Here is a 26,596-nt window from a genome sequence, read left to right as displayed (position 1 = left end):
TTATGTCCATGTATAGAGTCTTCTCATGTTGGAAGAGGGTGTTTGCTACGACCAGTGTGTTCTCTTGGCAGAATTCTATTAGCCTTTGCCCTGCGTCATTCTGTACTCCAAGGCCAAATTTGCCTGTTACTCCAGGTGTTTCTTGACTTCCTACTTTTGCATTCCAGTCCCCTGTAATGAAAAGGACATCTTTTTTGGGTGTTAGTTCTAGAAGGTCTTGTAGGTCTTCATAGAACTGTTCAGCTTCTTCAGCATTACTGGTCGGGGCATAGACTTGGATTACTGTGATATTGAATGGTTTTCCTTGGAAACGAACAGAGATCATTCTGTCGTTTTGAGATTGCATCCAACTACTGCATTTTGGACTCTTTTGTTGACTATGATGGCTACTCCATTTCTTCTAAGGGATTCCTGCCCACAGTAGTAGATACAATGGTTGTCTGAGTTAAATTCACCCATTCCAGTCCATCTTAGTTCACTGATTCCTAGAATGTTGACGTTCACTCTTGCCATCTCCTGTTTGACCACTTACAATTTGCTTTGATTCATGGACCTAACATTTCAGGTTCCTATGCAGTATTGCTCTTTACAGCATAAAACCTTGCTTCTATCACGAGTCCCATTCACAACTGGGTGGTGTTTTTGCTTTGGCTCCATCCCTTCATTCTTTGTGGAGTTATTTCTCCACTGATTTCCAGTAGCATATTGGGCACCTATCAACCTGGGAAGTTAATCTTTCAGTGTCCTATCTTTTTCCCTTTTCATACTGTTCATGGGGTTCTCAAGGCAAGAATACTGAAGTGGTTTGCCATTCCCTTCTCCAGTGGACCACATTCTGTCAGACCTCTCCACTGTGACCTGTCGGTCTTGGGTGGCCCCTACACCCAAGTTTCATTGAGTTAGAGAAGGCAGTGGTCCATGTGATCCGATTGGCTAGCTGTCTGTGATGCTTAAAATTCTCCAAGCCAGGCTTCAGCAATACGTGAACCGTGAACTTCCAGATGTTTTAGCTGGTTTTAGAAAAGGCAGAGGAACCAGACATCAAATTGCCAACATCCGCTGGATCATCGAAAAAACAAGAGAATTCTGGAAAAACATCTATTTATGCTTTATTGACTATGCCAAAACCTTTGACTGTGTGAATCACAATAAACTATGGAAAATCCTGAACGAGATGGGAATACCAGACCACCTGACCCACCTCTTGAGAAATCTGTATGCAGGTCAGGAAGCAACAGTTAGAACCGGACATGGAACAACAGACTGGTTCCAAATAGGAAAAGGAGTACGTCAAGGCTGTATATTGTCACCCTGCTTATTTAACTTATATGCAGAGTACATCATGAGAAATGCTGGGCTGGAAGAAGCACAAGCTGGAATCAAGATTGCCGGGAGAAATATCAATCACCTCAGATATGCTGATGACACCACCCTTATGGCAGAAAGTGAAGAGGAACTAAAGAGCCTCTTGATGAAAGAGGAGAGTGAAAAAGTTGGCTTAAAGCTCAACGTTCAGAAAACTAAGATCATGGCATCCGGTCCCATCACTTCATAGCAAATAGATGTGGGAACAGTGGCTGACTTTATTTTTGGGGGCTCCAAAATCCCTGCAGATGGTGACTGCAGCCATGAAATTAAAAGACGCTTACTCCTTGGAAGGAAAGTTATGACCAACCTAGACAGCATATTGAAAAGCAGAGACATTAATTTGCCAACAAAGGTCTGTCTAGTAAAGGCTATGGTTTTTCCAGTGATCATGTGTGGATGTGAGAGTTGGACTGTGAAGAAAGCTGAGTGCCAAAGAATTGATGCTTGAACTGTGGTGTTGGAGAAGACTCTTGAGAGTCCCATGGACTGCAGGGAGATCCAACCTGTCCATCCTAAAGGAGATCATTCCTAGGTGTTCATTGGAAGGACTGATGTTGAAGCTGAAACTCCAATACTTTGGCCACCTGATGCAAAGAGCTGACTCATTTGAAAAGACCCTGATTCTGGGAAAGATTGAGGGCAGGAGGAGAAGGGGACGACAGAGGATGAGATGGTTGGATGGCATCACTGACTCGATGGACATGGGTTTGGGTGGACTCAGGGAGTTGGTGATGGACAGGGAGGCCTGGCGTTCATGGGGTCGCAAAGAGTTGGACACGATTGAGCAACAGAACTGAACTGAGTTGAATATCTTTGGCAATAAAAAGAAATTAAGTACTGATATATGCAACATGGATGAACTTTGAAAATACTACACTACGCAAAAGAAGCCATTCACAAAACACCACATACAGTTGTTGTCTGTCACCCAGTCTTGTCCGACTGTTTGCAACACCATGGACTGCTGCAATCCCAGGCTTCCATGTCCCTCACTATCTCCCAGAGTTTGCCCAAGTTTGTCCACTGCATCGGTGATTCCATCCAGCCATCTCATCCTCTGTCACCCTCTTCTCCTTCTGCCTTTCCCAGTGAGTCTTTTTCAGTGAGTCCGCTGTTCACATGAGGTGGCAAAGTGTTGGAACTTCAGCTTCAGTATCAGTTGTTCCAGTGAGTATTCAGGGTTGGTTTCACATACAGTATGATTCCCCCAATACAAAGTAGCCAAATCTGTTGAGACAAAAAATAAATAATTTCCAGAAATGGAAGAGTGGAGGAATATGGTAGTGATTGCTAGTAAGTATGGAGTTTCTTTTGGCGATGATGAAAATGTTCTAAAGTTAGATACTGGTGATAGTTGCATAACTCTTTCAGTATACTAAAACCTGATTAATTATATACTTTAAAAGGGGAAATTTTGAGATAGATGATTTATATCTCAATAGCACTGTTACTAAAATGAAGAGTAGTTTGTCTAGTACTTACTTTCTTGTCATGTGAGTGACAAGTTACTTAGTGAGCACCTTTTGTTTATTTTGAAGAGTTGTCATACTCGGCAAGTTTGAGTCACCTTCCAAACTTTTGGTTTTACAAAGTTTTTGCTGGCATCACTTCCTCATCTATTTTTTTTTTTTCTCGTCAATACCACTTTTTTCATTTATGTTGATTATTTGCCTTCATTAAGTTTCTATACCTGCATAGAGTCTTTCGCATTGGCATTATTAACAGACATTACAGTCACCGTCAGCCCTTTCTTCTAAAGCTCCATTTATGTTCTGCTTTATTTTCATTACAACATTATTTTCTCTCTTTTTTGTCTGTATTTTTATCATCTTTCTTGACTTCTCAGTTACCCATTTTTGTAAAATATCACATGATTTATCAGTTGAGGACATGGGTGCAACAAAGCTACATCTTTGCTGTGGGTGAACTGAAGAAACAGATGACTAACAGATTTTGAAAGAAATACTGTGATTAGTCATTGATGGATGTGCTCTTTGTTAGTGGTTTGTATGATGAAGAGCTAGAAGTAAAGTTTGAGCTTTATGCGTTACTCACATTTAGTGTATAATGGTAATTGAAAGTTGAGCAGTGTTGTTGAGGTACTGGTATTATTTCACTATACTGTGGTACCTGAAATTCATGCATTTTAGAATGGTGCACAAAAAGCCAGAATTGCCTGTATATTCTGTGTAGTCTCAAAGAATCAAATTTAATAGGTATTGGATTATAAATACTCTATAAATATAAGAGAAGAAGAATTTTGTATTAAAGCATATAAAATTTAGTTTTCCATTAAAATTTTTCCTAATAGTATATCATTTATTACTTCTTCTGTCTTTGCTTTTCATAGGAAGTTGGTATGCCAGCAGATTATGTAAACAAGCTTGCTAGAATGTTTCAGGACATAAAAGTATCTGAAGATTTGAACCAAGCTTTTAAGGAAATGCACAAAAACAATAAATTGGCGTTACCAGGTATTATTTTATAATTACATACATTTAAAAAACTTAAAAAAAATCTTTGTTTTCTAGTAAATTAAAAATAGACCTAAGCAGCAATCAATACAAGTATGTTTCAAAGTCCACATTCCTTGAAGATATCCTGCAAAGCAGAAATTAGGTTTACTAACTCTTCAGTTCAGTTCAGTTCAGTCGCTCAGTTGTGTCCAACTCTTTGCGACCCCATGAATTGCAACACGCCAGGCCTCCCTGTCCATCACCAACTCCCAGAGTTCACTCAGACTCACGTCTATCGAGTCAGTGATGCCATCCAGCCATGTCATCCTCTGTTGTCCCCTTCTCCTCCTGCCCCCAATCCCTTCCAGCATCACAGTCTTTTCCAGTGAGTCAACTCTTCACATGAGGTGGCCAAAGTATTGGAGTTTCAGCTTTAGCATCATTCCTTCCAAAGAAATCCCAGGGTTGATCTCCTTCAGAATGGACTGGTTGGATCTTTGAAACAAAAAGACACTTTTAACAAAATCTTTAGAGTATTGTTTACTTTACACCAAAGTTTACCCACTGTCTATGTATTTTGAGTTTTATCCATTGTTAAGATTATTTGTTTATATTTTCTGACATACATTCCTATAGCTGATTCAGTTAATATAAAAATTCTGAATGCTGGTGCCTGGTCAAGAAGCTCTGAAAAAGTCTTTGTCTCACTTCCTACTGAACTGGAGGATTTGATACCTGAAGTAGAAGAATTCTACAAAAAGAACCATAGTGGAAGAAAATTACATTGGCATCATCTCATGTCAAATGGAATTGTAAGTAGATAGTGTGTTAGTTCAGATATTGGTTTGGTTGTAGCAAGACTTCAAATAAGATTTGTTTAAACAAGGTAGATCTTTCCTTTTCTTGCAAGTGAAAGTTTGATCAGGTATAGTGGATCTGTTCCATGAATTTGTTAGGGACATAAACTATTGGTTATAGCACCATCCTTAAGGTATTCCCTTGCCTGCAGAATCCAGTATGATCCTCTCACTATGTCTGTGTTCTAGGCCAACAGGAGACGAAAGATGTAATGGTATAATTTCCTTTAATGGCAACTTCTGGAAGATTCTCCTATTATTTCTACTCAAATCTCCTTGGCCAGAACTTAGTCACATGGCCACATTTTGTGCAGGAAAGCTGAGAGATGAGCCTTTATTTTGGATAGTCATTAAGGTCTGCTGAAATTTTTATTACCATGTAAGAAAGGAAGAATGGATATTGGAAGATAACTACCAGTCTTTTATATATAATCTCATGTAAGAGATATTATAGTAGATAAATGGTAATCCTCATAAAGAGATTCTTATTTTTAAAAATTATTTTATCTATTATAGATAACATTTAAGAATGAAGTAGGCCAATATGATTTGGAGGTAACAACGTTTCAGCTGGCTGTATTGTTTGCATGGAACCAAAGACCCAGAGAGAAAATCAGCTTTGAAAATCTAAAACTTGCAACTGAACTCCCTGATGCTGAGCTTAGGAGGACTTTATGGGTTGGTTTGTTTTTATGTTTTGTTTTTTTTAATTGTGTCCTCTCACATAGCAGGAAATAGGTATTGTCTTGTGTTATAATAAATTTATGAATTCATAACAATCAAATGACTTTTAACCAAGAAAAGCACACTAGTGAGTTACTTATGGAACAATAAGAAATTGAAAACATGAAAGTTACTGAGCCCGAATGGCAAAAAAGAGAGAAAGATTCAGTTGTTATTTAAATGTTACCTGTGAAAAAGCATGACCAAAGATTTCGTATTGAGAATGTTGTTCAGTGATTTTTATGATAACCAAAACTCTTAAGAATTAGAAAACTTTGGTTCTTTTGAGGCCCCGTAAAATGTACTTATTAGCCCTCCTGTTCAAAACTAAATTTTACCCCTAGTCCATATGCCTCTTAATAGTTGCAAAAAAATTACTCTCTAGAGAGAAACAGCTGGTTTATAATTGACAATGGTGTTTGCTGTGGTCATATATGATCAATCCCTTTAGTTTTGTTTTGTTTTTGTTTGTCTTATTGTAAAGAGAGCATTTATTGTTTCCTCATAACCAACTCTTTTTCTCCTCATTCTCTTTCCTCATTATGCATGTACATTGTTATGTTTATGAAGTAGCAAATAAAAGTTTGAATTCTGAATTTGTGCTCATAATTTTTCTCATCTATATTGGTCATGTTTGAGAATTGATCTTAGTATTCTATGGTGTTTATAGAAGCTATTTTTTTCCTTTATTCTTTACAGTCTTTAGTAGCTTTTCCAAAGCTCAAACGGCAAGTTTTATTGTATGAACCTCAAGTCAACTCACCCAAAGACTTTACAGAAGGTACCCTCTTCTCAGTGAACCAGGAGTTCAGTTTAATGTAAGGTTTATGTTGGTTGATCGAAAATAAAAATAGCATGTTTGAATTTTGGTATTTTATTGTTAGGAAAATAATTACTTTCTTTACATGATATTTAAAGCATATCTGTGTGCTGCCATCACTTTAGATTTATGCCATTTAGTTGAATGAACTGGATACTTTCGGTGTCTGACTTTACACCATATTGCTTTTCATCTTTAAAATAAACATCCTTTTGTACTCTAAAGCACTTTATCCACACAGAGAACTATTTCCTTGAGATCCCAATTAGAAGATAATGCTGAATTATAACCGACATATCTTCAATTATCTAATGACTTTCATGACAATATAAATTATATTTACTTTGTTATTATACGGAGTGTAATCATACTTAGGTATTAACAGAGCTTTTATCATGTTTGAGGGAAAGCATAGGGTTCATTTTAATAAAGCTATATGTTGTTATTTTTCCCTTAAGCAATGCTGAATATTAATTTTTAGAATATTTCTAAATATTTTCTCTTAGACATTGTTGCTATAAAATGATGTTTAAAAGACCTTTCACCGTAAAATATTTGATTTAATTTTTTTATAGAAAAAATGCAAAAGTTCAGAAAAGGGGTAAAATCAACTTGATTGGACGCTTGCAGCTCACTACAGAAAGAATGAGAGAGGAAGAGAATGAAGGAATAGTTCAACTAAGAATACTGAGAACCCAGGTTTGTAATGTTAAGATAGAATGTCTAAATTTTGAAAAAGTTGGTTGTTGTTTTTTTTTAATCATTAAATCTTTTTTTTTGTAATTAAAGAAATGTAGGTACTCAAACCTCTTGTAACAGGAAAGCTACTTCATTTTCCTGAAATTTAAAAATTATATTAATAGAATTCTCCTAGTTGCTGTTAGAGGTGTTTATATGACTTGATGGTCTATGGTAGATTCTATTGGTTGGGCCAAACCTTGGTTTTAGGTTATGCTTCTCTGACTGTATGTCAAAGAGAATATATATATATTATCAGTGACAGGTTACAATTCTAGGATTGAGTATTTTCATTTTTATTTAATCTTAAGATTTCTGATTCCATTGTAATGGGAAATGAGGGATTATTTTAAACGTTTTAAAACTAGGATTATGATAACCTTCTAAACATGATAAGAATACCTATTGCAAACTAATGAATGACTGTTTTAACTTTAGAACTAAGTAAAACCAAGTTGTCCCACTTTTACTATTTTCATTTCATATTGTTTGAAACTATTGGCCAATGTAATCAAGCATGAAACAAAAAAGAAAAGATTAAAAATTTTCAGTACTTGTAGATTATATGATATAATAAAGGAGCAGAGAAAAGATAAGTAAAAATTAAATGCTTTTCTATTTAGTGATAAATGATTTTTCAAAAAATGAAGAAGAAGCATAGAATTCACAGACATTTCTTTAAAATGTAGTTAGACCTATATGATGGAGAAGGCAGTGGCAACCCACTCCAGTGTTCTTGCATGGAGAATCCCAGGGATGGGGGATCCTGGTGGGCTGCCATCTCTGGGGTCGCACAGAGTTGGACACGACTGAAACGATGTGGCGGCGGCAGCAGCAGCAGACCTATATGAAGAGAGGAGCCTTCATCTAAGAGATTCAAAAGGAGATTTGAATAAATAGATCATGTTCCTTTTTACTTACTGTATATTTTTTATTGAGGTATAATTTACATACAATAGAATACACATTTCATAGTTTTCAATGTGTTTTGCTAAATGTGTATCACTGTATGACTGTCACCTCAATTAAAACATGGAACATTTCTATCACTCTTTCCTCATGTCTCTCATTCAGCCAATCTCCCCCTTCAACCTACCTGATTCCTGTCACTATTGCTTAGTTTTGCTTGTTCTTTGTCTTCATATACATGGAAGCAGACAGCATATGCTTTTGTATCTGGCTTTTGTTTAATGTGAAATACCATATTTTTTAATGATAAGGCTGAATTAACCCCATACTAGTAATGAGTCTGCTGAATATCATATAAAAATTCAACTGAGGTTTTCCTGGTGGCTCAGTGGTAAAGAATATGCCTGCCAGTGCAGGAAAGACAGATTTGATCTCTGGTCCAGGAAGGTCCCACACGCCATGAGACAGCTAAGTCCGTGTACCACAACTATCGAGCCTGTGTCCAGAGACTGGGAGCCACAACTACTGAGCTCGTGTGCAACAACCACTGAGGCTCACATGCCTAGAGCCGTGCTTGGCAACAGGAGAAGCCACTGCAGTGAAAAGTCTGCACGCTGCAACAGAGAACAGCCCTAGCTCGCTGCAACTGGAGAAAACCCGCACAGTCATCCAGCAAAGCCAAAAATAAATAAATTAATTAAATTAAAAAAATTTTCAACAAGGAATATTTTTGTAATTTTAAAAATTGATTCACAGTTTTACCAGAATAAATAGATGAGAGTGATTAAGAACCTTAAAATATAAAGTGTTGGTGGTGGAACTTGCCTTGCCAAATATTAAAACTTATGAAAGTATCTACAAATATGAAACAGTATAACAAACAGATTAACTGAAGAAAGTAACTCAGAATTAAGCCTCCTATATAAGTGTAGATGAACTTTGCAATAAAGGAAATGATTTCTATGTTCCATGAAAAGGGAATATATTATTCAGTAAGAGATTTTGGAAAATTTTACTTCTGGGAGGAAAAAGCATGACATAGTCCTAGTTTATGGCTACACCAGGATAAATCCAGATAGATTCTGTTGAGATATGAAACGGAATGGGCAGGTATAGTCATACTATTAACATAAGATGTGCAAAGAAAATGAAGTTTTTTTGTTTTGTCTAAAACTGATTCATAATTATGCTCAGTCTACTAATCCAAGCTGTCCCTTTAAGTTATAGTTGGACTTTCTTATTTCTCCCTGATTCTGCTCCACCCATCCCCATTCTTTGCTATTTTCACAAAGGCATCTGGATGTACTGAAGTTGAGAAATTCACTTGACCTCATAGTGACAGTGAAGGGATTATCGTATCTATATGGTTGTGACATTGTTCTGTCAGCTATAGAGGGCTTTATCTGTCACCTATGGAAATATAACATTTTGTTACTATATATTGCTGATATCTGTAGCAAATGAACTATGGTTCATTTTTTTTTCCAGCAGTAAGACCGCATGGCCTCTTTCCTGGTCTGGTAGCCTGTTGTCTGCTCTTACTGAGCTCCTGAGCCCTCTAAGGCTCTGTTACATATTCTTTGTGGCCTTTGGCTTACATGGCACACTGTTTTTATCATCTGCTGCTACAGGGTCATGTTTTCCTGCCACTGAAGGCCCTGTGCCAGGTCCATGAGCTCTAAACTCTATCTACATCATATGGGAACTGAGAAATTCAGAATTGCAAATTATTTCCATCATATCATGCTACTTTTCAAGTGACCTCCAACATATTAAATGAGACCAGGGCCAGAACCCCTGTGATCTCTGTTTTTCTCTTAACATCTCTAACACAGCCATCATTTTCACCTCTACCAAAGCTAGAATAAGAGAAATTAGAATATTTACAATTGTTCTTTCCTCCTTACTGGTTTCTGTAATATACAAGTGCCTGAAGGAAGACATACTTTTTCCCTCTTCCTTCTTTCTCCCTGAACCCTTGACATAAACCTCTGTGATCCAGAGTGCGGATATGGACATACTGTTAGGAGTAATTCTTCTGACCTGCTAGTGGCAGTGTAGGAATTCTCATGTCTGTAACAGAGGAAGTTGATAGTATACTTTTCTCATACAGAATAGTGCCTGAGTCCCAAGCCTATTGCCTTGTAGCAAATCTCCGTTTTTCAGTGTTTAAAAGCAAATATTAACACATTTCTGTTTTCAAACTTCTTTTATAACGAATTCTAATCTCCAGTAAGGCAGATGGATGCCTTTTGTTGACTAAGAAGAGACCTTGTACTGGAAAAGACAAAAGAGAAAATATTTAGTAATTTTCTAATTATCTATATTATATAGATTAATAGTAATTAAATCATCAAGGAAATTATGAATAAGATGGACTTAGATGAAAAGTGCTTACTCCTCCGGAAAGTTGAACCATGTAGTCGAGTCATAATAAACTGAAGGTACTTGAGAATAAGTACAGCTCATTAATCTGATAAGTATATAAAGAGTAGTGATTATTAATTTTTAAAACAGAGAGCAACTAAAGCAACTGACTGCTACTACTATACAAAGAAGTAACTGTAAATACAAGGGGAAAAGTATGTAAAAAGGGATATGAGTAATTTTGCTTTTCCTTATTTTTCAGAATATCCATAATACGCAGATTTTGTTTTCCAGAGTGAAAAGAAGATACTTTTGTTTGTTACGGGTCTCAAGGTTAATCCAGTGATTGCTAATCATTTGGATAGATGTTGGATAGAGGATAAAAAACATTAAAAGTCATTTTTTGTTTTGTTTTACTTAAAATAATTTAATACTTTATTTTTATTTTTTCTTTTAGGAAGCTATCATACAAATAATGAAGATGAGAAAGAAAATTAGTAATGCTCAGCTGCAGACTGAATTAGTAGAAATTTTGAAAAACATGTTCCTGCCACAAAAGAAAATGATAAAAGAGCAAATAGAATGGCTAATAGAGCACAAATACATCAGAAGAGATGAATCTGATATCAACACTTTCATATATATGGCATAATTTTGAATATCACGGACAATATTAAGAACCCAAATTTTGGAGTGCTTCGGCAGAAAGTTCTTACAGTTTGTGCTAGGGGAAGGTTTAGCTGGACTTTGATTACATAAATATTAAAATCTCTGCCTTACCTAACAAAACAACTATATTTTGCCAATCACATTAGTTAGCATGGTGGCATTCCTTTCATGTTGCACCACTCTGTTTTAACAGCATGCTGTTTTGTGGAGAAACTTGCATTCACAAAGAACCCATTATGAGCTTTTAAAAACCTGATTTATACCCACCAGAAGAAATAACAGTTGGGAGGGTGAAAGTGGGGTTCTTGTTGCTTTTTTTTTTTTTTTTTTTCTTTTTTTTTCCTCTCTTAGAAAAATGTATTTGCACAAGGAAGGATCTTCAGATGTTTGTGCACTGAAAAATGCTGTTATGTTTTGTTTTTTTAAAAAATGCAATTAAAACTAGAAATAGCACTCTTGATTTCTTTTGATCAAAAGAGTGAGCTGGTCTACACAACATTGGGACAGGGCAGATATAGATGAAAAGTATTTAGTATTATCATATGTTCAAACACTGCTTCAGTATAACAACTGGATTTTAGTGGTGACTTCAAAGTGATAGTAAATTTTTTCAACTAAAAAATGTTGGCTTTCATTAAGCAGGAGACTACTGTTTTAGTTGTTCATTGTTAAATGGAATGTTTTTTTTTTTTTTATCTTATATGGCCAGAGAGTTTGTTTTGAAAAAGTGAAGCTCATATTGTTATTTTAGTTGTTTAAAAAAATGTATGGAGATAGATCATTTCAACTTCAGAGTCAAAAATAGCAAAACTTGCATATTAAGTGTTTACTAAGACACTTAATATTATATACCTAATATTTAGTATGCTACACTCGAATTCATTAAAAAACAAGGCAGAAATCTCCTGCTTTAATATAATACAATTATATAACTGACCTCTTAATCTGTAGCATAGAAATACTTTGAAGTTTTAAAGTCTCATTATTAGGGATTTGTAGCCTCAGGTTTCTGGAAAGGAAGACATTCTGTTTTAAAAAGTAATAATTATCAGTCACCTAGGAGGTAAAGAAAAACCACAACATAGACCTGAAAAGCATAAGCAGAATTGTTGCAATCTTAATATGAACAATAAACTTGCCAAATAATATGTATATGTATATTTATATATTTTAAAAGTAAACATTTAAATAATGTTCAGAAGGCAACACTTAAACTTGTTTCTTTCAGTCAATCCAAAGTAGCAACTTTTTAGTTGCTGGCAACTGAATACCCAGAGTAATGGAGATTTTTGGACTTGAGGACTTGAACAACTTAAAAAAGGAAAACTTATTCCCCACTGGGAAAGAATGGGTCAACATGGATTTTATTCATTGTGGTGCCCATTTCAAAACTTTTCTTGCAAATTATATTTTATTTGATATTAAGTAATATTTTAAATGATTTTGATGATAGTAGAAAATGGAGTGCCAGAGTGTTGAACAGCATACAGTATTATTGTAGAGTGCTTTTAACAGCATTTCATGGAATCTGTCCCCAGTCCCAAGAGGCTTTGTGAGATGGCCTGATGAAGGAAAACAAACTTAAAACATTTAAGGTTTTGCTGATTATAGTCAAAGACCTATTCTGAAATTCACAGGAAAACCTTACACTTGAACTCTTGGGTAGCATATGGCAATGACTAAGAATATTGTGAAAATTAGTCTAAATTAGTGCTTACTGTTTTCTTTGACTAGATGACTGTTAACAATGGAATAAATTTGAAATTTAAAAAAAACTGATAATTTGGTAATAATTGTGGCCCTTATGTTTAACAAATAGTTTGGTATCGGCATATTTGCTTATCCAGTACAGGAACACCAAAGGAAGAAGCAATGGAAAGAAAAATTATAGTCCGTTTCTTAAAGTTTAAAATTTGTTGATGTTTTAAACCAGAATTGTTCTCAAAACTTGTTTGGAATTTCTAATCTTTTTCAGTCATTTAAGAATGAGAGCCATGATGTTTTGATTTATAAAGGTAAATTTAATGCAAAAGTGGGTAACTCTAAATCCATAGCAAAGTTTTCTATACAATTTTATAAATTTTTTAATAGCTTATTATGTCCTAGTTGTATATTGGGGAATAGAACAGCAGCAAATACTGTAGACTTACAGTTTTCATTATTTTTTTCTTTATGTATACAAAAGTTTATCTAACTACAATTTGGTGTTCATGAAAATCATTTAGTTGACAAGGTGCCTATTCCACTGTTGAATTTTCTTTAAATATATTTTGACAATAAATTTGCTAATTAAAAATTTAAAAAAAAAAGGATCTGGAAACAAAAACCTACCAGCAATTTGCTAAAGGTACAGAATCACTGTTAGTATCCTTTATTAATAAGTCCCTTTCCTCTAATATGAACTAAAAATTAGTGCTATCTGAGCAGGGATGAAATCTGACATGGTTAAGGGAAAATGTATACAAATGTATGTATATATTTTTTTCATGAGCAGTATGGCAATAGGACACTTCAGAGGTTAATTTAAGATTTGAGCATTCATCTTCTAATATAAAGGTGAAGCCATCTTGCAAATGCTAACCTTTATTACCATCTCATTGCCAGAGTAAGCAGATATGAAGCAAAACTTTCCAAGTGAAAATATAGAACAATTTTAATGCTTACAATGAGTTAAATATTTAGAATATTACTGTTCCAGTGATTTAATGAGGATCTTGAAATAAATTCTGAAGTCTTCCAATTTTTACATTTATTGGAGGGATCCCTGCATTCTGGCAAACTTTATTTAAATCTCTTTACTCTTATTTTGTGCATAAATGTTAAAATTTCCAAAAAGGAAATATTAGCTTTCTTAAATTACCTTTTATTAAATTTAATACAAAATATGACTGGAGTAGTTTAAAAGTATTTTGCATTATTTGGAGTAGGATGTCATTGGCCCTGCTCAAAGGGCAAATTTTAAAAATTCAATTTGTGTGAAAGATCTGCTAGTTTTCCAGAAAGATTTGCTATCTTAAACTCAAGCTTGTTTTTTCTATTTTCATGTAAATGACTGGGATGCTGTCTTATAAACTCTTCCAATGTTATGTTGGTAAAATAAACACTACAATGAGAGCTTTCCTGTCATCTACACTATACACGTTGTCTGGAGTGTTGAACAAATTTGAGTTCCTAAGTTGTAATCTATCCTCGTATGGTATATACGATTTTGAATGTGTGCCACTACATACTGAGATGATAATGCTGTACAATTTTAAATGGTAGCAGTTTCTGTATGTAGTAGGCTGAAATATTTTGATGAACTGCTTAATTTTTGGATTTTATTTTTTAAGTTGTATAATTTATTTTCTTGCAAAATAAAAATGTAATATAAAAGCTTTCACCTATCAAGAAAATGTTGATGTTCTACTGTAGAGTAGTTTCTCAGAGTTTAATTAAAATTATAATAGGTGCATTTACATATTTCATGGTGAAATGGTAAATTTTAGCCAGGCTTAGGAATCAGAAATACAAAAAGTAACCCATTTATGTCTTTTAAATTTCAAATTCAAGTTCAAAAGGAAAGCTAACAGGAATATATCTTTTCTGTTGATGATAGCATAGGGCTGTCATGCCTGGAGGAGGTCAGAATTTTAAACCTGAAACTGCATTCATTCATCTGTTTAGATATGCCATGTCATTACCAAAATTTAAATCTTATGTCAAAGTAAAAAATATAAAACAAATTATTTAATGTTTTGTATGTATTTTGAAATTTTTGAAGTATTTAAATGTCAAACCTAGAGATAGTTTAGTAGTAAGTTTATGAAGACAGACTGCATCTTAGTCTTGGTGGTTATAAAAAAGTACCGTGAACTGGATGACTTATAAATCAATACAGATGTATTTCTCATAGTTCTGGAGGTTCAAAGTCTGAGATCGGGGTGCCAGCATGGTTGGTTCTGTTGAGGAACCGCTTTCAGGTTGCAGACTGCTGATACCTCACTGTGTCCTCACATGCAGAAAGAAACTTTAAAGGGCTTTGGGTCTCCTTTATAAAGGCACTAATCTCATTCATAAGGGTTCCACTCTCATGACCTAATTACCTCCCAAAGTTAAAGGCCCCACCTCCCAGTAATGACACATCGAGAGTTAGGTTTCAACATATGACCTTTGGAGAGAAGCAGGCATTCAGTTTTTAGCACTTCATAATGACCCTAAATGGAGAAGGAAATGACAACCCACTCCAATATTCTTGCCTAGAGAATCCCGTGGACAGAGGAGCCTGGTGGGCTGCTGTCTGTAGGGTCGCGCAGAGTCGGACACGACTGATGCAACTTAGCATGCGTGCATGCACTAGAGAAAGAAATGGCAACCCATTCCAGTATTCTTGCCTGGAGAATCCCAGGGACAGAGGAGCCTGGTGGGTTTCCATCTATGGGGTCGCACAGAGTCGGGCACGACTGAAGCAACTTAGCAGCAGCGGCAATGACCCTAAAATCAACCTTGGACTTTTAACTGGGATTTGAGCAGTGAGGGGAAATTGACTTGGAAATGAAGGCAGTAAAAATTGTGATCTCAGTTTAAGATTCACCAGAACCTACAAACAGATTAGGCATTAGCTTCCTGGGTCCCTTAGACCTCCCAAGGCCCTGGGAAGGGCCCTAAGAGCTTTGTTACTTGTAATTTATATTTTGTTACTTGTAATTTATATTTTATTACTTGTAATTTATATTTTTCTCAAAGAGATACCCCTAAATATCCAAAGTTGGATCCACTTGCTAAAACAATGCATAAAGAAACAGTCTGGCTTTGAGATGTGAATTGAACGAATGAATGAGAGCATCTGTGCTTGAGAACAAAGTAGAGTTCAATACTTTTAAGTTTTAAATGGGAAGACTTTATTTTCTAATTCCTTATTCTTAGACAATAAAATCAAATATGGCCTTTGCATGTCACTAAACTATTTTTAACCAATGGACAGTCTGAAACAGGTGCCTTAAACTGTCGAGGAGTTACAGACTTTGGTGAGCATCTGATTAAAGAAAAAGACAAAGATACAAATGATTCTGTGTAAATTTTAAGTATTCCAGATTAAAACATCTTTGATAGATCCATAGTGGGTAAAGAGAGTTAAGTAGCAGCCTGCTCTCCCAATTGGTAACATCCTAATGTCACAAGTGCTAATCCAAACTTGGGTCTACATTAGTTTTTGACTGTTTTTATCTAAAGAATGACTCTACACATGGACATCATCAGATGGTTACTACTGAAATCAGATTGATTATATTCTTTTCAGCTGAAGATGGAGAAGCTCTTTACAGTCAGCAAAAACAAGACTGGGAGCTGACTGTGGCTCAGATTGTGAACTCTATTGCAAAATTCAGGCTTAAATTGCAAAGGGAAAACCACTAGGCCATTCAGGTATAACCTAAATCAAATTCAAATCCTTTATGATTATACAGTGGAGGTGACCAATAGATTCAAGGGATTAGATCTGGTAGACAGAGTGCCTGAACAACTATGGACTAATTGTCATGGATCTGGTACCACCTCTATGAACTGGATACAGGTTCATAATACTGTACAGGAGGTGGTGACCAAAACCATCCCCAAGAGAAATAAAGAAGGCAAAGTTGTCTGAGGTTGTCTGAGGAGGCCTTACAAACAGCTGAGGAAAGAGAAGTGAAAGGCAAAAGAAAAAGGGAAAGATAGACCCAAATGAATGCCGAGTTCAGAGAACAGCAAGGAGAGAGAAAGCCTTAAGTGAACAATACAAAGAAATAGAGGAAAATAATAGAATGGAAATGAATAGAGATCTCTTCAAGAAAATTGGAGATACCAAGGGAACATTTCATGCAAAGATGGGCACAATAAAGGAGAGAAATGGCAAGGACCTAACAGAAACAGATTAAGAGGAGGTGGCAAGAATACACAGAACTGTGCAAAAACAGTCTTAATGGCCCATGTAACAACAGTGGTGTGGTAATTGACCTAAAGCCAGACATCCTGGACCTTGGGAAGCATTACTATGAATGAAGCCAATGGAGGTGACAGAATTCCAGCTAAACTATTTAAAATCCTAAAAGATGATGCTGCGCTCAATATGCCAACAAATTTGGAAAATTCTGCTGTGGCCAGAGAACTGGAAAAGATTAGTTTTCATTCCATTCCCTAAGAAAGAAAATGCCAAAGAATGTTCAAATTACTGTACAATTGCACTCATTTCACATGCTAGCAAGATTATGCTCAAAATCCTTGAAGCTAGGCTTCAGCAGTATGTGAACCAAGAACTTTCAGATGTACAAGCTAGATTCAGAAAAGGCAGATCAAATTGCCAACATCCACTGAATCATAGATAAAGCAAGGGAATTCAAAAAAATATCCGCTTCATTGACTACACTAAAGCCTTTGACTGTGGATCACAACAAACTGGAAAATTCTTCAAGAGTTGGGAATACCAGACCGCCTTACCTGTCTCTTGAGAAACCTGTATGCATGTCAAGAAGCAACAGTTAGAACCTGACATGGAATAATGAACAGGTTCAAAACTGGGAAAGGACTACGTCAAGACTGTATACTTTCACCCTGCTTATTTAACGTATATGAAGAGTACATCATGCAAAATGTGGGGCTGATTGACTCACAAGCTGGAATCAAGATTGCCTAGAGAAATAACAACCTCCAATATGCAGATGATACCACTTTAATGGCAGGAAGCGAAGAGACACTAAAGAGCCTCCTGATGGAGGTGAAAGAAAAGAGTGTAAAAGCTGGCTTCAAACTCAACATTCAGACAACTAAGATCATAGCATCCAGTCCCATCACTTCATGGCAAATAGATGGGGAAAAAATGGAAACTGTAGCAGACATTTTCTTGGGCTCCAAAACTCTGGACCGTGACTGCAACCATGAAATTAAAGGGCGCTTGCTCCTTGGAAGAAAAGCTATGACAAACCTAGACAGGGTATGTTGGCAAAGGTCCATATTGTCGAGGCTGTGGTTTTTCCAGTAGTCATATACAGATGTGAGAGTTGGACCATAAAGAAGGCTGAATGCTGAAGAATTGATGCTTTTGAACTGTGGTGCTGGGGAAGATTCTTGAGAGTCCTTTGGACAACAAGGAAATCAGACCAGTCAATCCTTAAGGAAATCAACCCTGAATATTCATTGGAAGGACTGACGCTGAAGTTCCAATACTTTGGCCACCTTATGCAAAGTGCCGACTCCTTGGAAAAGACTCTGATGCCGAGAAAGATTGAGAGCAAGAGAAGAAGGGAGGAGGAGAGGTTGGATGGCATCACTGACTGAATGGACATGAATTTGAGCAAACTGGGAGATAGTGAAGGACAGGGAAGTCTGGCATACTGCAGTTCACGGGGTTGCAAAGAGTCAGACGTGACTTAGAGATTAAACAACAACAATCTAAAAGAATGACAGGAAACTTCCCTGGGTGTACTGAGGTTTGCTATTTTCACTTAATGATAAATGAGTTGGGTTTTTTTTTTGTTTTTTTTTTTCTTTTTGTGGTTGCTGAAACAGATGATACTACTTACAAGTTTCTTCAACAGTGTTTGATGTTTGAAGGGTAGCAGTGGGAACTAGGAAGGCAGAGAATAAAGAGCCAACTTTCAATGAGCCAGATTTGAAAATTAACACTCCTGGTTAAGAGACTGTAATTCTCATAACTCTAAGAAAAGGTGGGGCATGAGACTATTTTTACAAGGCCTTTTCCTATGGCTGCTAAGTGTAATTATCCTTCCCCCTACTCTACCTTGGCTCAGTGCTATAGAATCCACCTGCAATGCAGGAGACACAGGTTTGATCCCTGCATCGGGAAGATCACCTGGAGAAGGAAATGGCATCCCACTCCAATATTCTTACCTGGAGAATCCCATAGACAGAGGAGCTCAGCGGGCTGCAGTCCTTGGAGTCACTAAGAGTTGGACACGACTCAGCGACTGAGCACGCACACGCACTCTACCTTACCTACTCGTTCTCAGCAGATGACTTTACTTTGAGAAAATAAGACTTTCAAACATGCACTTTCATAACCTGCTTCTCTACCTCTAAACTTGACCTCTGGTAATGCACATCTTCATCGGCCTACCTATCTCAGAGGAAGGGCTGCCTCACTTCCTACTCAAGACCAACTGTTTTTATGCTTTCACTGAAGTGCTTCTGTGTTTTGCTCCAGGATACTTAACATTTTGTATATCTTCCAAACATCCTTCTATTGGTTATTTCCTCCTTAGCCTACAACAGGGGCTCTCAAAGTTTTAGTCGACAGACCAACAGCGTTATCATCACTTAAGAACTTGTTGGAAAAGTGAAGTTCTTGAGCTCCACCCCAGACCAACCATTCAGCGTATAGGGGGCCAGGGAGCAATCTGAATTTTAATAAGCCTTCCAGGTGAGGCTGATGCACTAAAGTTTGTAAATCACTGGCTTACAAACATATATTCAAGTATCCACCATCCTTAAAAAAAATTTCTCCCACTACCTTGGTCATGTTATGACCTTGTTTTCCTCCCTTTATTTTCTGCTAAACATCTTGAAAGAATAGTACAGTCTGTCTCTATTTCTTCTACTTATTACTCATTGGCTTATGTCCCACTGGTCCTCTTGCCAAGGTCATCAGTGACCTCCTATTGTTTAATCAGAAGTTCATTTTCAATCTTCCTTTTACTTGATCTCCTTACAGCATTTGAACCTTGAACACTCCTGGTTGTTAATTTGTTTCATCTCTTGACTTCAAAGATGCCATTCTCTCCTGGTCCCACATTTATCTCACTTAGCTTTCTCATTCTCTGGCTCTTCCTCTACCTGCACACCCCAGAATTTCATTTCCATTTCGACTCACTGAGCTACATGCTCTTCCTGTGTGATTTTATCTACCTCTGTGGCTTCAACCTCTGTCTGAATGTTGATGTGCCAGACTGTCTCAAATAGCTCCCAACTGATCAACATGTATTTCCAGCTATTTCTTAAACATCTCATCTTTTGTCACAGACTTGCTCCACTTAATAACTGTCTCCATCTCCCAGGTTAGCAACCATCATGTAACTGATTATTGCCTCCCTCCCTGTACCATATTATTGATTCTGCTTGTGTAGTATCTCTAGAACCTGACCTTTGTTTGTGTTCACTTCTACTGTATTCACTGAATGAATAGGAACATTTCATAGTATGCATATACCAGGCGAAGTAAGTCGGGACTAGCTGTTGTGTTGCTTCTTGGCCTATGTTTGGAAGTAGACTAAATGTTCAGAGTGGTAAGTAGTGGTCAGTAAGATTGTTTGCTTTAAATCCGTGGCATTTCTGGACCACTGGCCTACGTCTAATTTTTCTCTTGAGTTCATATCTTAATGGCTGAGGCCTAAGACACCAGCGGATATGAATTGAGTTATTCCTTTTAGGCTATGGCTGAGGAGCCACCCCAATCTAAAACATAAAAGATTTTCATAAATTAAAAAATTTCCCACATTTTTAGTGCAGTTCCTTGTTCAATGAGGACCCACTGCTTGTAAAATTGAAAGGTTTGGGAGCCACTGTTGAGCAGACCAAACCATCCTCAAAGGTGGAGGAACATGGAACAAGCTCAAAAGTCATTCTTGAGACAAGTAGGATTTCTGTCTTTAAATCATTAATAATTTCCTAAAATATCTTATTTTGTATCTTTTTGTTCTAAATTCCAAGATAAATTATGTGAAAGTTACTTCTAGGAACACGCTACTATTCTGCATCTTCCTATTGTAATCATTTTCTTAACTCAAATACATGTCAAATGACAAAAATAAACTTAATAATGAGTTTGATATCCTTTATTCAAGAGAAAACATGCAGTTGCCATGGATTAGGGGAGTAGAGTGCCTGACAAGCAGTGGACCACTCTTGCTGAGGGATTTGGGGCAAGAGCAAGTTTTATAGAGCTTTAGAAGTGGCAACATGGAAACCACATAATTGGCTTGGTGGTCAGAGATTTCCTTATAAGGCTATTAGGTCAATCAGGGAATAAGGAAAGAGTATTTGGCTTGAGTTAATTGTCTGAAGTTGCATATCTGTTCTTACTTAGAAGAAAGTTATTAAAAATTCTTGCAATTGGGAATTTTCTGGCTTGATATACTCTATTTCTGGGCAAGTGGAGCATTTACAGGGACATGAATATTATCTAAGTTTCAGTTTGTTGATTTGGCACCCAAGGCAGGAGTAGCTTCACACTGGGCTTAGAAGATTGTTTCAGCGATGGGGTACAAACATTTCCAAAGGTCTGATAAAGAAGCTTTTGACCCTGTCCTTCCCAGGATTTCACAAAATGTGGGTTATGGGTTATATAAATAAAAAAGATAAGGATTGGTTTTCTATGGCAGCCATAACTAAGTACCACAAACAGAGTGACTTAAAACAACAGAAATGTGTTTTTTCAGAGTTCTGGAGTCTGGAAGTCTGAAATCCAGGTGTTGGCAGAGTTGGCTCTTTCTGTAGGTTCTAAGGGAGAATCTATATTCCTTGCTTCTCTCCCAGCTTCCGGTGGTGGTTGGAACTCCTTGGTGTTTCATCTTCTGGAGGTGAATCATTCCAACCTGCCTCCTCCACATGGCCCTCTCATTTGTGTGCGCCCTCTCTTGTTATAAGGACACCAGTCATTGCATTTAGGACTATGACCTCATCTTTATTACGTCTGCAGAAACCATATTTCTGAGTAAAGTCATTCGCAGGCAGGATTTGTGGGGGACACTAGCCAACCTAGTACAATGAGTTATTCCAACAGACTAAGTATAATAGGAGTTACTTGTTTGACTGTGCTGGGTCTTCCTTCGGCATGCAGACTCACTCATTGTGCTGGTGCCTGGGGACTCTAGAGCATGTGGGCTCATTAGTGGTGATGCCTGGGCTTAGTTGTCGTATGTGGGATCTTAGTTCCCTGACTAGGGATCTGCACTGGGAGCACAAAGTCTTAGCCACTGGGCAACTAGGAAAGTCCCAGAAGTTACTTGTTATAGAAGAATTTAATTAGAAGTGAATAGCAAACATCCTTGCATTTTGAATCTAACACTCAACATTTTTCTAAATTCTTTAATTTTTGTTATTTTCCTCTTTGTTCCCTGTTATGGAACTATTGTTCTAATGTTTCTAAAACTAAATTATACTTCTACAAGAGCACCCTGGGTCTTATGACTATAGTTATGGATGTTTGCAAAGAGGAAGAGGCCAAAATGTTTATTTTATCAATATTGATAGTATACTTTCCAAGACATAAGTATCCACCTAACTTTTTGGCTAGGTTAACAACTGTAGTTAACTTAGAATCTAAGATGAGGTACATTTCAAAAGATGTTGCTCTTTATTAGTGACTCTGTGTCCAAACACTGTTATCTACTGTGGCAGGAATAACTCAAAAGTTATAAATTCACATATGAAAAAAAGCTTTAATTCTCTTTAAACTGAACTTCATTGTTTTCTTTTTTTAATTATCAAAAGCTTTATTTGTTGTAAAGCAATTATCCTTCAATAAAAATAATTTTTTTTTAAAAAGCTTTATTTGTGCAGTTAAGGGGTAACGCCCAATAAAAACAAGCCAGGGCCTTGCCTTAAATCTTAAAACTGCAGAATGGAATGGATTCACATTGTGCAATCTGTACAGATCAGTCTGTGATTCAGAGGTTCTTACTGTGCCAAAGGCAGCATTGGCGTGAATAGTAACCTGTCCAAAGGTTATGGATTAAGACACAAAGAAAAACAAAGCCCCAGTCTTGAAAATTCATGTTACTTGCCTTTCCATATTTTATTTTGGCTTCTTTGTTGTTATTTAGTTGCCAAGTCATACCCAACTCTTTGTGATCCCATGGACTATAGAGGAGCCCATCAGGCTCCTCTGTCCATGGGATTTCCCAGGCAAGAATACTGGACTGGGTTGCCATTTCCTTCTCCATTGACTTAATTGTTTTTATTTAAGCTCTTCATTTTTATCTCATGGAAGAAATGTTAATCTAGTCATTTCAACTTAAACTCAGTCAAATTCAGTCATCTTTTAATACATTCTAGGTTAAAGGTTGCTTGGAAGATTGTTTGCTTCACCTCTGCTATCCTGGGTGTTATACCATACCAGTCTGTCTCATATCCAGCATGGTAATGGCTCCAGACTTGTAGGGCCCAGTTTCCCTGTAGTGGAGCCTCTTGAGGGTCACCAGCTCCAGTTCAACTAACTTCTGTACTCTTCACAGCTATAACAGAAAAATCATCCATGTAGCTCTTTGGGGGGCTTTTGGTGTCATGAGGACTTTCTGTAAGGCTACCTTAGGCTCCTCATATCCAAACACCGTAAGCAACCACCTCAATCTTCCATTTAACCTTGAGTGCTCACGTGGGCTACTTTTTCAGATAAGCTGGTTTGAATCAGGGAACAGATCTTCTCTCCCTCATAATCCTGAATGTATCCTCTGTGTGTCTGTGTGTGTGTGTGTGTGTGTAGAGGGGATGGTTCTGTCACATTCCCCTGTGGCCAGACTTTAGGAGGAGACAAGGATCATGGCCTTTTCCTGGGGATATTCATCAGTGGCTGATCCTCCCTCTGGCTTCCTCTCCAGCTCTAGCCTTTTTCTCCTGAATTCTACTTAACTAGTATTGGGTAGGGGTAGGAAAAATGGATTTTCAAAGATTTCTTGTCTTCTACCTGAACTGTGACTTCAGAATTTTCAAATAAAAAATTTAGCGTCCTGTGCTCGCTTCGGCAGCACATATATTAAAATTGGAACGATACAGAGAAGATTAGCATGGCCCCTGCGCAAGGATGACATGCAAATTCGTGGAGCGTTCCATAAAAAAAAAAAAAAAATTTAGCGTCCTGTTGTCTGTTTTCTTTGGATCTGCATCCCCTCAAAGCGGTTATTGTTTCACATCCAAGGTGTGAATGAGAAATTATCACAGGTGTGTAAAGAAGTGGAGGTGGAGAGTGCAGCATGGCTTAGCTCACAGAGTAATCTGGTTCTCTGACACCTTTCTTTTTATAATTCTTGCTCCATCTACTCTGATAAGTCCTCTTCCTCCACCTAAAAGTAGGTGTTCCCCAAGTTTTTTTCTCTGTAGACTCTTTGGATAATTTCATCTACCTAATACCTTCAGTAACTACCTTTCTGCCCTAAGTCCCAATTTTATGCTTTAATCCTGAATTGGTTCCCAGTTAATTTTTTTTGACTAATGTAAATAAAGATCAGAATTAGTTTTTATTTACTTAGGTTCTAAGTGTAAAGCACTCAAGTGCTTATACTTGCGTTGCAGTGATTTTCCCTATTTTCTTACAAAAAATTTGACTTTTCAAAATCCTAGACTCTTAAATGAAATTGTTAACTACATTTTGGCCTTCTGCTCATATTTGTGTTGAATCTGCTCATATTTTGAAGTTTGAAGAAATTAACTGCTGTAGTTCAGGAGTATATTTGCTATCCTTCTCTCCCAACTGCCCCTAAATCTCTTTGAACTGCTCTAGAAGTCATCCTGTCCAACATAGAGGCAATATTTCCTGATAGTGCTTTTGATAACAGAATTGCCAAGTCAAAGTTGATCCCCTGCGCTTCTAAGGGAATTCTCCTAAGGCACAGCTAATGTAGAGATTAAGACCCTAGTCCTGGCAACCAGACAGTCTGGGTTCAGATTGTAGCTCTATCACTAATTACTTGCTCTGTGACCTTGGACAATTTATATAACTTATCTGTTTCTTTATAGAAATGTGAGCAATAAAACTCCCTAATTCATGGAATTTTTGTGAGGATTAAGTGAATTAACTAGTGAAAGAAATGCCCCATACTTAGAAATATGTAAGGAGCTATTAATATAACCAGTCATCTTTTGCTTTTTCCATGTCTAGTTATCAGCCTTGGCCTTTGTTTATTAGGCCAGACTAGCTGTTTAATTTTCTGAGTTCTTTAAAAATTCAACTTTTTCAGATAAAGATAGGATATATCTTGTACATTTCACACACACACACACACACACACAAACACAATTAAAGAACTGGTACACATTGTAATGATTTCAACAGCTATTAAAGCAGTAGGTATGAAAATGTTTGTGCCTGGCCTAGAGTAGGGTCAGCAAGAGAGGAGACTTAAGTGTGACATTCAAAGGAAGGAAGCAGGATTTGATAGCCTATTGATATACAGAGGCATCACACCTCACTCTAAGGGACCAACCTTGGGTGACTGGGGAAGTTAAGAGTGCTGTATTTATCTATTACTATGTAAAAACGATCCCAAAATGTACTGGGTTAAAACAATAGCCACTTATTTTCTATCTTTGTTCCTGTGGATCATTAATTCAGACAGGGCACAGGAAGGGATGGCTAGTCTCTGCTCCATGATGTCTAGGGTTTCAGCTGGGAAGGTTGGAGTCTGAGGACTGGAATCATTAGACAAACTTCTTTATCCATATTTCTGTCTAGACCTAGCCTGGGAGGAGAGAACACAGACCCCACCTCTACTTGGAAGAGTGAGCATAAGTCATATTGAAAGAACTTGTAGGGTGAGCTAATTGTATGATTAGGCCACCCAAGATGGCTGTTCTCTTGCTGGCTGTACATCCCCTTCATAATCAGACCCTGCTTCAGCTACATCCTATTCACCTGACTGATCTTGCCTCATATTCATAGAGCCTGATCAGTAAATGCCTACATAGTTGCCCCCACCTGAGCTACTGACTGTTGCAATCTTTAAATCAGAACAACTTCACAAAGATGGTTTATCAAAGGGGCAGTGAGGATTGTGCTCTTCTGCTGGTTTCCCTGGTAACCAATGAGCCATCCTGATACCAATTTTCTCTGTAACAATTCCCTCTTCTGACAGGGAAGACTCTTGCCACGGCCAATCTGCCATCTGCCACCCATAGGAGTGTGTCTCTGTAGAACCCTCTTGCTTCTGGTACGATTCCCTATCCAATAAACCACTGATGTCTCTCTTGCTAACTCTGTGTTCCTTCCATCTTGAGGCTGAGCAATTAAAAGGCTTTCAGCCCTGCCGGGCGCAGGTCAACCCTGACTTTAAGTGTGGTCAACTTTGAAAAATACAATCTCCCACTTGTTACAAAACCTAATTAAGGGTGGGGATTTTACTTGAGGAAAAACGTGGGTTTGCCTTGGGGTAAGTGAAGTCCTCGTGACACTCTTATCTTATGTGTAAAATAAATATAGAGAATTCCTTGGTCCGCCCGTGGTTAGGACTCTCTACTTTCCCTACTAAAGGTCTGGCTTCAATCCCTGGTTGGTGAACAAAGATTCCACAAGAGGCACAGATCACGCCCCCAACCCCCGCCCCGGAAAAAACCGCAGACAACGACAACAACAAAACAAAAGAAATAGAAAAAAATAAAGGAAAATAATGTTACAAAGTAACAAAGTTTTGCTTTCTCCAGCTGAAGATCCAAAATTAAGCAATGGGTTCCCCAAATGTTAGTTTAACAGTATTATCATTCTCTGGAAATATGTATAAGAAAGCAATTCCACGTAATGATTCCAGTCCAGATCCCACCTCTACCACTTTCCACGCAATCATGCACAAAAAAAATTAACTTCTTTGTATCTGAGCTATCTCATTAAAGACTAGATGCTGCTGCTGCTAAGTCGCTTCAGTCGTGTCCGACTCTGTGCGACCCCATGGACTGCAGCCCACCAGGCTCCTCCGTCCAAGGAATTTTCCAGGCAAGAGTACTGGAGTGGGGTG

The 26,596-nt window shown here is 37.2% G+C and overlaps 1 protein-coding gene and 1 non-coding gene across 8 annotated transcripts in view; both read left to right on the top strand.

Moving 5' to 3' along the window:
• The window catches only part of CUL5 (cullin 5), a 138,702-nt gene extending 124,400 nt beyond the window's left edge, over window positions 1–14,302 (top strand). For 6 of the 7 annotated variants that reach the window (XM_025266946.3, XM_044929776.2, XM_006053333.4 and 3 more), the window contains 6 exons: window positions 3,719–3,842; window positions 4,461–4,636; window positions 5,198–5,359; window positions 6,104–6,222; window positions 6,800–6,923; window positions 10,696–14,302. In XM_025266946.3, coding sequence (XP_025122731.1) covers window positions 3,719–3,842; window positions 4,461–4,636; window positions 5,198–5,359; window positions 6,104–6,222; window positions 6,800–6,923; window positions 10,696–10,890 — 900 coding nt within the window. In that variant the 3' untranslated portion in view covers window positions 10,891–14,302. Of the gene's footprint in view, window positions 1–3,718; window positions 3,843–4,460; window positions 4,637–5,197; window positions 5,360–6,103; window positions 6,223–6,799; window positions 6,924–7,651 lie in introns of all 7 variants that reach the window. The other variant, XM_044929775.1, reaches the window with a different exon arrangement.
• Window positions 14,303–23,604: 9,302 nt separating this feature from the next.
• On the top strand, window positions 23,605–23,711 carry LOC112579770. Its single transcript, XR_003104104.1, has one exon. It is a non-coding gene; the product is annotated as a U6 spliceosomal RNA (small nuclear RNA).
• The last annotated feature ends 2,885 nt before the right edge of the window (window positions 23,712–26,596 follow it).

The sequence above is a fragment of the Bubalus bubalis genome, chromosome 16, assembly GCF_019923935.1.
Source record: "Bubalus bubalis isolate 160015118507 breed Murrah chromosome 16, NDDB_SH_1, whole genome shotgun sequence".
Lineage (NCBI taxonomy): Eukaryota > Metazoa > Chordata > Mammalia > Artiodactyla > Bovidae > Bubalus > Bubalus bubalis.
This window is presented reverse-complemented; position numbering and strand designations above follow the sequence as displayed.